The sequence below is a fragment of the Corvus hawaiiensis genome, chromosome 11 (genome assembly GCF_020740725.1).
Source record: "Corvus hawaiiensis isolate bCorHaw1 chromosome 11, bCorHaw1.pri.cur, whole genome shotgun sequence".
In the NCBI taxonomy this organism is placed as follows: Eukaryota; Metazoa; Chordata; class Aves; order Passeriformes; family Corvidae; genus Corvus; species Corvus hawaiiensis.
The window spans coordinates 14,158,109-14,170,224 of record NC_063223.1 but is presented as its reverse complement, the minus strand read 5'-3'; the positions used below and the strand labels follow the sequence as shown (position 1 = coordinate 14,170,224).

The window sequence follows — 12,116 nt, the reverse complement described above, 5'->3', positions numbered from 1 at the left end:
TGAAGTGCCAGGGAGTGCTTCAGAAGTGATTAGGTATCTGCAGAAACAGAGGGCACAGGGGACAGCCTACCTGCAAGTGCTAGCTGTGAACACCACAGGGCCATAAAACAGACCAATGAACACTAACTGTGTATTTTCTGACTTAAGTGGTGATCACTTAATTATAGGCAGCTATCAAAGATCAGAGCAGAACCCTGGTATCAACATGCTTGTAGTGCTATTGAAATGAAAGATGTTACCCTTTCTTCTGCCAGCAGTTTCCATCCTGGGCTGCTCAATGCTTTTGTGTGTTGTTCCCAGGAGATGTGTGAGCAATGGATTCCTTTAGCCAATGCATGCACACTTGGCTGTTGTTTATTTACAGGTTCCCTGGAGAATATGCTTATCAAAACGAGTGCAGCCTAGGCAACTACTGCAAATGGCACCCAACATCACTTATGCACTGCAGCCTGAAATCTGAGCTGTGGCAGCAAGGAAAGGGTGATAAAAAACCAAAAACCAGCCCTCCAAGAGTTGGAAATGACCTTTTCCTATCAAAGTGCTTAACTGAGGCCTTTTCAGAAATTAACCTAAGAATAAGGAAAAGGCACAGTACAATGAAGTTGTGCTGTTGCATGTGGATGGACAGCTGACGGCATTTCAGTCTAGCACACCCACTCCCTGCTCCCAGGAGCAGTTTAAACACTTTCCTTGTTAAGAGAAATGTTTTAAATATAGGACAGATCTTTCTCCAGAGTTAGCCGACAATTCTCAACTATTTAACTCCTGCACTGACTTCCATCAGCTCAGGATTTGGGCCTCTATGTTCCTTCTCTTCCTCTAACTGACTCTTTGACTGCTTCCTTTCCTCTCCCGCAGGTTTTTGCAGCGAAAGTGCTCAACTTTGTGCTCCCAAACCTGTCCCTGGGATCAATAGATCCAAATGCAATTTCCCGGAACAAGAAAGAGGTGAGAACCTTAATGCCATTTTAAGTCACTGCATAGCTGGTATCTTGTCCCAGTGCCACCATTTCTCTTTTAGAAAAACCCACAAGTGTTTTTCTAAATCAGGAGGGCAAAAATCTGTGCTGCTGTAGAAAGGTGACATATCTCTGACACCAATGGAACTGACTGCACACAGAAGACTGTGGGAAACCAGCTGTTCCTCCCTGGGGTGTGCCTCGCACCTGCAGCTGCTCTGGGTACCAGATGTGACAGAGGGCTATGGGTGCAGTGGGAAGCACAGCAGCAAAACCCAACTCAGGGTGCAAACACACTGCTAAAGTCAGCTTTTCCACCCCTGCTCTTTGCAATGAAATCATGCAAAACCCTACAGTCCTGAGGATTTCTTTTCCGGCTTCCAAACCAAGATCACGTTGTGCCAGATGCATTCAAGCAGAGGAAAAGAGTGTACTTGACCCAAAGAACTTGTTACAAGGTCTCCTGGATCACACTCTGATGCTGCTACAGCCTTTCCAAACAAATGATACATTCATGCTGCACCCAAGGATAATACTTAAAGGAGCTGCAATTGAAGCAGCTGTTGCAACAATGCAGCTCCAGCCTTGCCACTGTGGCTGTGCGTGGAACTGTCCTGGGGTTGAGCTTTTATAATGCCACAATTATAAGCCTGGGACTCGTCTCCCCACTCCCTCATGGTAATAACTGTGTCAGCCTATTCATGCCATCACTGCAAAAACAGGTGTCACTGCAACTGCTGCAATACCACCTAATGAGGGTTTTTCCTTCTCGCTGTTGTGGGAGGAGTGAAAGGAGAGAGTCACAAACCCTAAGTGAATGAAGGTGCTTAGGCTGGACCCAGAACTTGGTGCATTTCAGAAAGCAACTTGAATTATAGAAAATAGCACTCAAGGATGTCTCAAGAGCTTTGCTGGTGCAGTGGTCACTTGTTCCTGTGCTCCCATGCCAGCTCCCATCTCACTGACAGATGCTGTAATTTTCCCTGCTGTTCATGCAGTGGTTCATACCTTAGCTAGGAGTTAATAAATTGCCTTTCCCTGAGAAGGCAGCTCGACCAGCATTAGAATTGGAGCTCAAAGGATATGGGGCAAAGATCTGTGTGAGTGGAGTGCATCCAGCCTTGGCATATCCCACATCTTTGGCTCACCTATTCAGAAAACTGGAAAGCAAAGAGTCTCCCAGAATAGCCTCAAGGCTCAGGGTTGTTTCTTGGCACTGCCAGAGGGGTTTTTGTTCCAGTGACTTTCAGTTCACTTATCTGTGAAGAGAGCATAAAATTTCACTGTGTTGGAGGTGGAAAGATCCGAGGAGCTGAGGAGAAGACAGGACTAGCATGGAGCGAGATCATGTGCATCCACTGATGTACTGTGTGACATATGCTCAAAAGTACCAGATGAGGCTGCACAAAATATATGCTTGGGAAGAAGGCTGACTCCAGTCTAGCTGTAGAAACCCATTCTTAATTACATTCAGCTGCCATAACTTGTTGCATATAATTCAGAGAAAAGGTTTAAATTAGACAATCAGTTCACTAAAATGACACAGAGGAAATTTTTCACATCTACATTTGTGTTTAGAGGATAAAAGCAGTCAGTGCTCTGGGGGAGGAGAGGAATTGGAGAGCTTTATTCCCTACCTGAAGAGCGAGCGTGGCTGCAATGCGTGGGTCTGTGCCTGCTTCTGCACTGATTTGTTATGTGACACCTGAACCCTGCTGCAGCTGCATTAAAGGATGTTTAAAATTTACAATATTTAAGGATGCTTTTAAATACACCTCCAAGAGCTGGATCCTCTGCTGGAAGATGCTATTGCTGCACTCAATAGCTTTGTAGGAGAAAAGTGATGATGTGGGGACATCCTGAATAATAATACAGTTAGGGAAGTGTCAGAGAGCTCCTGAAATTGGTGCACAGTATTGACTGAGCGCTTCCGTGTTGCGGTGATGTTAGGAATCACCACAGCAACCACTGGACATACTTTATAATAAATGCTATTGTGTTGTCTTTCTAACCACGTATTTGCTGCTACTTCGTCTGCTCTGTCATGCTTCAAGTCTCTAAAGCTTCCTTGGAACATTGCTTTTCCTCTGCCCTTTCCATGGAGCAAGGGAGAGCCTTTTGCAGTGGATAAAGGTGTAGGTCTGCTTCATTAGAGCCTGCCTACAATGGAGAGGTCTTCCAAATGAGACAACCACCCCCTGTGTGCTGTGCTGCCTTCTCACCTGTAGTGAGCACTGCTGACATAGCAGCTGGGTAGCAATGTAAAGTGCTCTCCTGACCCCCTTCAAACACCAGGATTTGAGGCTCCAGGCCCTTACTGAAGATAAGACAGCATTTTGGTCCTCTGGCTGCCTCTAAGCACACCCCACCCTCCTTTTGGATTCAGGACGCTCAGATTTAAAGCACACAATGTGCTGGAAATATCCATTATTTATATGTTACACATACTCTCCTGCCAGACCAGCTTTCTATTCACTAGAAACATTTTTGGGACAACATCCAAGAATTTTCTAATGAGTTTGTGTTCCCAGAAAGCTGTCTTCAGGGTGTGGGGACTGAAACACGGAATGATATAGAGATGTTTGTTTGATGTTTCCTGTATCAAACACAAGAGAGACAAAAGAGAGCAAGAAGTAACCTTAAAACCAGTCCTGTTATTCCAAGGAGGAATGACTTCACAGTGGCAGGAACCTCTTTACCCCACTAATCTTTGTTAGCTGCTGTTGACTTAGTGGAATGGTCCCCCTGACTTTAGCCTTGTTCCTGCCCAGTCCACATAGGATGAGGCTGCAAGAGGAGATGCAGACCTCTAAACAGGGCAGTGTGATGCAGCAACCTCATGGTTGCTTCTGTCTTAGAATTACATAAAGATAAAAAGAGCTGTTCTGAGAGACCCTGGAGAGACTTTGCCTGACTGTGTCTGGAAGCAGTCACAGGCTCTCCTGGGATCACCTTCTGTTCTTGCTCCCTGTCTCAGAGCTTGGTGCAGCAACAACAGCTTTGGGCTTGCAGGGTTTACAGATTGTAGCCTGCAGAATATAAAGCCCATTCCCTGTCTTTCCTCCTTCCCCAGAGAGCTGCTGCTTGGCACTCACCCCATGCACTGAGCATTAACTCTGACAAGGATTCCTGTTCATTGACTGGGAACAGGATACAGCCCCTGCAGTCCTGATCATTCCGGGTTGGGACTGGGTTATTATTTTTTTTTCTCCTGCCATCATCTACACAAAAATATTTGTTGGCTGCTCAGTAACTAAAAAAATCCCATTCTTTCAGACAACAAGAGAAAGAAAGAAACCCGTTAGGTCATTCTACTAGCATTTATGGGGCTGGGGACGGGGCCACCTCACATGAATTCATCAACACTGTTTTACTCCATGGGAAGGGACCTTCTGTCAATCCATCCACCCATCCCTCCTGAATCCCCCCTGCAAATTCTCTTATATATTGCATTCAATTAAAAAAAACCCAAAATCTACCAACCTAAAAAATAGTAAAGTCCACCCATCTCAGTGCTGTGTTGCTTTAGCACAGTGCTGTGACATAGGTCCAGATTAAGCTGAAGCCAGTTGCTAAGTAGTCAATGCAACACCGTGGTTTTGCCCAAAAAGTTGATGAAAAGTCACCATGTCTGGCTGAGAATATCAGAGTAGACCCAGCTGCTAACAGGAGAGTGAGCTGCACCCCACCAGGTGCTTGGTGTCCTGGAAGTCAAAGCTGAACGTTTTCCATGAGCACATTCACAACTCCTTCCAAACACAGGCGGCTTCTGGCCCTGTTTGAAGGACTTTGGAGAGCAGGGAAGGTACAGCTGAACAGTGTAGGGGATGAAGATGCAGATGGAGGTTTCTGCACCAACAAGCTGGTTGGGCACTGGGATGGTCCATGCAGAGCCAAAAGGACTGTGTGCTGTTCACCCTCTGCTTCCCAGGGCCATTAGCAGGAGCAGAGGGTGTTCAGCATGTCTCAATGTCTTAATCACAGTCTCATCTTTGCAGTTGCCTCTTACAAGCAGTTTTCCAGACCCTCAGCAAGCACTTGCCTCTTTGAAAGGGAGATACCATGTGTAATATCCTAATATGATGAGCTGTGATGATTATCTTTGTCTCCCTGCCAAAAATTACCCCTCACTTCAGAGTAGCCATGATCTTGCACAGACATCAAAATACAACAACGGCCTTAATCAAATCCTAGAAACATCCACCATATCCAAGCATCCCTAAGTGAGTTCTATGGTAACTTAAAGTTTTTTGGTTCAACTCTAACACAAAGTACAGCTGTCCCTCCCTGGACCATCCTTAGTACTGGGGGCTGGGCCTGAAGGGTGTCAGCCACTAATAGTGCCAAATTGCCTCCCATGTCTTCCTCTTGCTGCACATAGGGATAGGAACCATGGATTCAAGCAGTGGGAGATGGTGGGAACTGGAAGCAAGAGAGTGATGGGCAAAGGCCTGTGAGCCTCACTGCCCCCTCCTTTTCCAGTGCTTTGTGCTCCAGCACATTTGAGATGACAACAGGGGAAATTGGCTTCAAACCCTCTGGCAAGTAAATGCATCCAGATGGGAAAGCCCCACCATGTACTGTTCTGTCACCCTGAGAATCTCATCTCACGGGGAATTGAAGGCAGAATCCACCCCAAAACCTTTCTGTCCATACTATCCTACAGTGCCTGCCTGTGCCTACACCTACACATGGCCACATGTCCTTGGGTGGCCTATTGGGTCACCTCCTACCCATGGTCCCCTCAGGGCAGGCATGGGCAGAAGCAAAAGGACCTCAAAATGCCTCCAAGGTAGAACTTGAATAGACCCCACAGCCTGTGAGGAGAGGAGGAGACTGTTTTCAGCTAACCTATAAATAACCATCATTTCTATAAACATCTGCCAGGGTTGGGAGAAACTGGAGGCTGTGCCAGAGACCAGCCCATAATCAAAGCATTCTGGCAAATACTGCGATGGTGGGGGCTGTGTGGGCCGTCTCCACTTAGAGTATACAAATATTTACTGTAGATTTGCCTGCTGCAGTAACTACTCCTTCCTAGCAACTTTCTGCACCAGCTCTTGTGCATTTTTATCCCCTCACAGTCTGGCTGAGCAAGTTGTTCACTGGTTTTTTTTGCCTACCACCTAACACCATTATTTGCTGCCTTGTGCATCACACTTTGCAGCCAGAGATGAGCCCTTCGCTTTGCAGTCACCTGTGTCAGTTGTCTGTAGGTGTAGGCCATGGTCTCTGCCCCTGGATAGGGAAGGAGAACGTTTGAGCCCTCAGCAGAGAGGATAATGGCCTGGAGAACATCAGCTTTCAAACAACACAGTCTGAAGGACCCTCTGTAGAAGAGATATCACATTGGAATGACAGAAGGGCACAGCAGAGGAAAAAAATGCAAGCAGGTGCCCCTGTGGGAATGGTCTTTATCCAACACTGGTTGTTTCCCTGCAGGAACTCCTTTCAAAGAGCTCTGGCTTGAAAATTTTCTAGTGGTGTAAGAGAGAAACACGCAGCAAAGAGTATGTCAGGTTGTGTGAGCAGTGCTGGGAAGCCACAGTACCTCAGCCTTGACTCTGATGGCAGGATGTCCTGAGAGAGCAGGAAATGACTGTGCAAGCCAAGAGAAGAGGCTCTTCTCTGCCAGGCTGGTCTGCTTTTTCTCATCTTCATGAAATATTGCTAATCTTAAATTAACTCTTTCTTCCTGCCAGATGGAGTCTTACACATCTGATCCCTTGGTCTACCACGGTGGCATGAAGGTCTCCTTCGTCATCCAGCTGATGAACGCCATTGCCAGAATTGAACGAGCCCTGCCCAAGCTGACTTTGCCCATCCTGGTGCTACACGGCTCTTCCGACAAGCTCTGCGATATCAGGGGCTCCTATTTACTGATGGACACAGTGCAGAGTCAGGACAAAACCCTCAAGGTCATCTTGCTTTCTTGATTGTTAGGAGATTATGCTGTCAGTGTTGGCCTGAGCATGAGTGACTGGGAGGGGTAGGGAGCCTGCTGACCTCCAGAGAGCTGGAGGCAAAGAGCTGATGGATTGGTGAGGCTGGGCAGGTGACAGCCCCTTTCACCAGGGGGTAGCCCAAGCTCAGCCCTCCCTGGCCTTTCAGCAGCTACAGCCAGGCTGGGGGCAGGGGGTGGTGGGCGATCTCCAGGCCTGCCCCTGTGCTGGCTGTGTACCTAGAGGGTGTCTTGGACATGAAGCAGCTCGGTGCAGAAGTAGAGCAAGGCTCATAAGCAGGTAAAGTGTTGACCCTAAAAGGTCTTCTGAACAATGCCAACTGTGAGAGCACCAGCCTTACCTCATGTTCCAGTGTGTAAAGGTGCAGGGAGGTCTTTCCAAAACGCTGGACAACAAAAGCAACTTCACATCTGCTCATTTCGAGAGAACCACAGCTGATTAACCAATTGTTAGCACATGAATAAACCTGAAAGAGAGACAGGGAGACCAAGGGAAAGCTTTTGTCACTGGAAAAATAACTGGATAGTCTGAGCATAAAAGGAGTAAAAGTGCACAAGGCACGATGGGAACATCCCCCATTGTCCTTTACACTCCAAGGGCATGATAAGTATTTCCTCCTCCTTAGTGGGAGAAGAAGCAAGAAATGGATGGGGCTGGGACATGCATTCTGTTCCTAAAGGGCAGCAGGGTGCTCTGGTACTCACAGGCTGCAATGCCAACACCTTCCCGCTTGTCGAGGGCCAGCACCACCAGTGGCATCTCCTTGATTTCATAACCTGCTACATCTCAGAAAAAAGCTGACAAGTTGTGGGCAGGATGTGTTGTCGACACCTGTGGGTGTCGACAAGAGGGGACCGAAGGCTGTTTTGTTCATGCAGATTTATTTTTTCTGTGCTCATCTCTACTCTCTCCCTGGTTGCAGGTGTATGAGGAAGCCTATCATGCCCTCCACAAAGAGCTGCCCGAGGTCTCTACCTCTGTCTTCACAGAAATACTGACATGGATTGGCCAGAAGCTCTCAGCAGCTGGGGAAACCAGCCATACTTAAGAGCAATTGCATTTGCAGCTCTTACTGGGGTTTTCTGGGAATAGATGTTTTTTCTATGGAGGGATTCTTGGGGTATTTTATCACGCACAGCATAAGGGAGGGTGGGGGGAGAGGCACAGGGTGGGGCATTATTTGCTGATGTAAATGGCCATTGCCCTAATCTGGAGAAGAATTGATAGCTGTGGGATGCTCCTCACCCAAACTTTCCCCATGGCTTCTCCTTCTCTGCTTTCGCTGGGGTGACAGGAGTGTGTTTATACTGCAATAATTATTGATATGTAAAAGAAATCAGTATCTTCCACTTCATGGTTTTGATGCCAGGTGCGTCCCTTGTCCCCACCATCCAGTACCTTAAAAACCCTGGTCCTCGAGAGGAGAGCACTAACAAAGGTGCTGGGTGATGAGGAGAGGCTAAAGATGGAGCTGACAGCTCCTGGAGGGTGAAAGGCTGATTTTCAAGATCAGACCCCTTTGGATACTACCTTTTTAAGCAGACCAGGCCAGGGGAGAGTGTAGAGATGCCTCCCCAGCCGCCCTGCACGTCCTCTGCGAGTTTGCACTCGGGGAAAGCATGTTGAACAGTGCTTTGATTTTCATCATCAGAGCAGGATCCCAGAGGGAAGAGCAGGAATGTGGAATCAAACCCATTTAGCACATTAAATTCCCATGCTTTTCCCTATGTCAAACCCCATCTCCTCTGCAAGATGAACTATTCTGTAAATATTCCTAGGGACAGGGTTTTTTCCTTCCTTCCTTTTTTTTTTTTCTACTCTCCTTTTTTTTTCTTCTTTTGGAATTAATCACTTGTGCTACTGAAACTGAAAAAGCAAAGTCAAAGTTATAAGAGAATATAGTAATATAATATATGATGTATATAGAGGTGGCTGGAAGCTGGGAAAGAAATGGGAGGAGAGTGAAGAAGGAGTTAATCATTCCTTCTCTTGGCAAGGAACGATGTTGTCCTACCAGGATCCGGTCCTCTCACCATAACTTTACAGTCATAATCTGTTGTTTTCCTTCATCAGTTGGAAAATGTCCTGAAAATAATGCTAGAGGGAAGTGCAGAGCATCTGGTGGGTGGGGAGTAGCAGTGGGCGTCCTCATGGTCCACTGGTTTAGCAGGAGACCCACAGCATGAGCAGAGATCCTGTCCAAGCTCATCCCAGTGTCCTCCTAATCAGCACTGGGGTAGATCACTGAGGGGCTGAGCTCAGCCCTTTAGGACATGTGGGGAGTTGAAGGCAGAGTGTGGGGTGTGATCATCCATCCAACCCCTACCTTGCTGTACTGGGGCATCCACAGACCCTGCTGTACAAGCTTCTGTGGAGGAGCTTGTGGACTGGGCCTGTGGCTCAGGTAAGCCAAATCCTAGAGCTGCCTGAGTTTCTGCTAGCAGCAGGGTGAGAGGAAAGAGTTTAGACCCTGGATTAGAGCAGAGACATTGTACTGACACAGTAAAAGCTGCATAGTGATGGCAGAGTGGCTGTGCAGGCCGATTTATCCAGCGTGATGGCCCTCAGCATGAATATACTTCTTGGCACTACCCAAAGGGACGGGGTTTAACCTGCACTTCTCCCTCTGGTTTTGCAAGAAAAGAATGCATATGTTGCACTATGAGAGAGTGGGGCACGTCCCCCAGTGACAAACCAGTCCTTACTGCCTTCCCTGCAGCAGCAAGAAACATTGCTTGTGTCTTGAGCTGCTGTCACCGGGGCTGGATCCCTCCTGTGACAGTCAGGGGGGTCACCCACATCTTTTCCCTTTGGAAGCAGTTCTGGCAAGGTTCAGGAAAGGGACCTCTGTGCAATAACAGTCAGAATCAGGGCTCAGACCCATTCAGTCCCAGCAGCATGGATGGATGAAAGATGTGTGGATGCAGGTTGTGTCCTTGTAGTTGCCCTAAGGGGCCCAAGTCAGGGAAGATCTTTTATACAGGTTGATCCAGGCACTTTGGCATTTGTATTTTCTTGCCTCTAAAGAGAGGAACAAGCTGTAGTTCTCCCAGCAACGCCAGCTTTTTATTGAAATATTATTCCAGTGCAATCAGCTGTTCTCAGCAGCCCCTGCTAATCCTCTGGTGACACTTAACTCTGGGAAGGAGCAATGCACAGGTCACCTGCTTTCCATCCTCCAGCAGCCTGTCTTGAGGTAACTTCTTTTGCCTGAGCAAGCTCCCTCCTGGCCAGATGCTGCTAGAGAAAGACAGCAAGAAGAGAAACACTATAGCAGTGATAAATCTCACCTTCTTCTTCAGCTGGAAGGGGAAACAAGTGGGTGTAATCCAGAGGTGACAGACATTGCGGGGGTAGTAGCAAGATAATGACTTAAGGATAGGATTTTTGAAAGCACTTTTCTTGAGGAAGTCAGGAGGAGTAAATCAATGCCCACATTCTTTACATCCCTTCCAAACTGACAAGCACTTTGCAGGAGGGGAGAGGGAAGTGACCCTTCAGCAGAAAGGTCAGAGCCCGTCTGCTCCCTCCAACCTGGCTTCAGGCAGAGGAAAGTCCGTTGTCAGTGCCTTTGCTAAAATGTGTCCTTTCACCCAAGAAACATCCGCAGCTGAACAGAAATAAAGGGAAACAAATTACATTCATCTGGGGAAGACTTGTCCTTCTGTCTATAGCTAAGCTCAGCAGTGGCACACGGCCTGGGGAGGCTGTGTTTGAAAAAAAGGTTAACAAACAAAACCTACAAAGAACAACAACAACAAAAAGCCAAGCAACCCCAAAGCCATGGAACAGCAGCAGTTTTCTGAAGAGTTACCTTCTGAGGCAATTAACACAAGGAAACCTATCCAAAAGAAGCCAGACACTGCCTGCGCTGACCCCACGCACCCCTGAGCTGGCTGCCGAGCAGAGAGGGGCCACAGCTCCTTGGCAGGTGGGGAAATGAGTGCAGAGGGAAGGAGCCAGGAACAAATCAGCGTGGGCCAGGTGAGACACTGATGTGCACATTTCGGCTCTCACCGCTGTTGCTGATCCCTTCCCCTGCCTGTAAGCTCCTTTATACTGACCCAGTTAGGTTTCACCAAGCCCCGGAGGAATTCTTCCTTGGCTGACCAGATTAGCAATGAGCAGAGCAGCTGCTGAGGAAAATGTAATTACACTCTATTTCCAACTGGCAGGTACCACTTGCAGGGAGCACAGCCAGCCTTATGAATGTTGCTGTGCGGAGCCACACCGGAGTCTGGTCTGCCTTGGAGAATAGGTGGCACTCGTGACTGAGCAATAGCAACGTGTAACTACTGTATATATCACCACCTGTAGCACTGAGAGGCCATTCCCCACTGCCTAACCCATAATGTTTTCTATTTAGCCTGTCCTTTTTATACCACTCACCTTAGCACACTGCCAGCACAAATCCATTGGGATCACATTTCCTTTTACAAGTAACTCCTGAGGTTGTCTCTCTTGTTCTGTTGTGTTCCAGTTCAATAAAATACATTTATATATATATATACATATATAAAAACATATATACATACACATGTATTTTCAGTGGAAAAACCATATACAAGTTTAGGATTCTTAAAGGAATACAATGTATATTGCAACTAATAATAAAGTTATGTTTTCTGAACAAAGTGTGTCTGAGGTAATCATTGGTGACCATTCCAAAGGGCTTCCCACACCCCAGGTGAAACAACAGTGTGGAGCTGGTAGAGGATATGCAATAACAGGCAAACTCAGCCTGCTTCAACACCTGATTCCCATGCTTCTACAAGCCCATTAAAACATGATGTTGGTCCTGAACTAAACCCAATTCCAACAGGAAGCATCTGCACCGTGGCCAGGAGCAACTGCTGATTAAATACCACATTTTGTCCCCAGCTGTGACTGCAGATCAGGCTGGGGAGTGGCTTTGATGCTGTCAGCTCCCAGGCAGTGCCCAGATGCTGTAGGAGCTCCTGCTCCATCGAGACCCAGGGATGGTGCTGTCAGAATGCCCCACGCTGCAGAAATGTCCCCCCTGCCCAGAGAGTGGGGCTGGGCCAAAGAGCAGCCACAAGGTCCCCTGCTGCTCTCCTCATACACATTTCAGGACAAGTCACTTCCTTGTATGGGCTCCCCAGCCACTAACACTCCAAATCAGATGACAACTGCTGCAGCAGGGGACAGACAGGACAGTATGCTCTCGTGCCAG

General features: G+C 47.6%; 1 protein-coding gene across 6 annotated transcripts in view; it reads left to right on the top strand.

Annotated features, from left to right (window-relative positions):
- MGLL (monoglyceride lipase) overlaps positions 1–11,552 on the top strand; it is a 100,780-nt gene extending 89,228 nt beyond the window's left edge. For 5 of the 6 annotated variants that reach the window (XM_048315246.1, XM_048315245.1, XM_048315249.1 and 2 more), the window contains 3 exons: positions 859–948; positions 6,662–6,877; positions 7,845–11,552. In XM_048315246.1, coding sequence (XP_048171203.1) covers positions 859–948; positions 6,662–6,877; positions 7,845–7,970 — 432 coding nt within the window. In that variant the 3' untranslated portion in view covers positions 7,971–11,552. The remainder of the gene's footprint in view (positions 1–858; positions 949–6,661; positions 6,878–7,844) is intronic. The other variant, XM_048315244.1, reaches the window with a different exon arrangement.
- Positions 11,553–12,116: the final 564 nt, after the last annotated feature.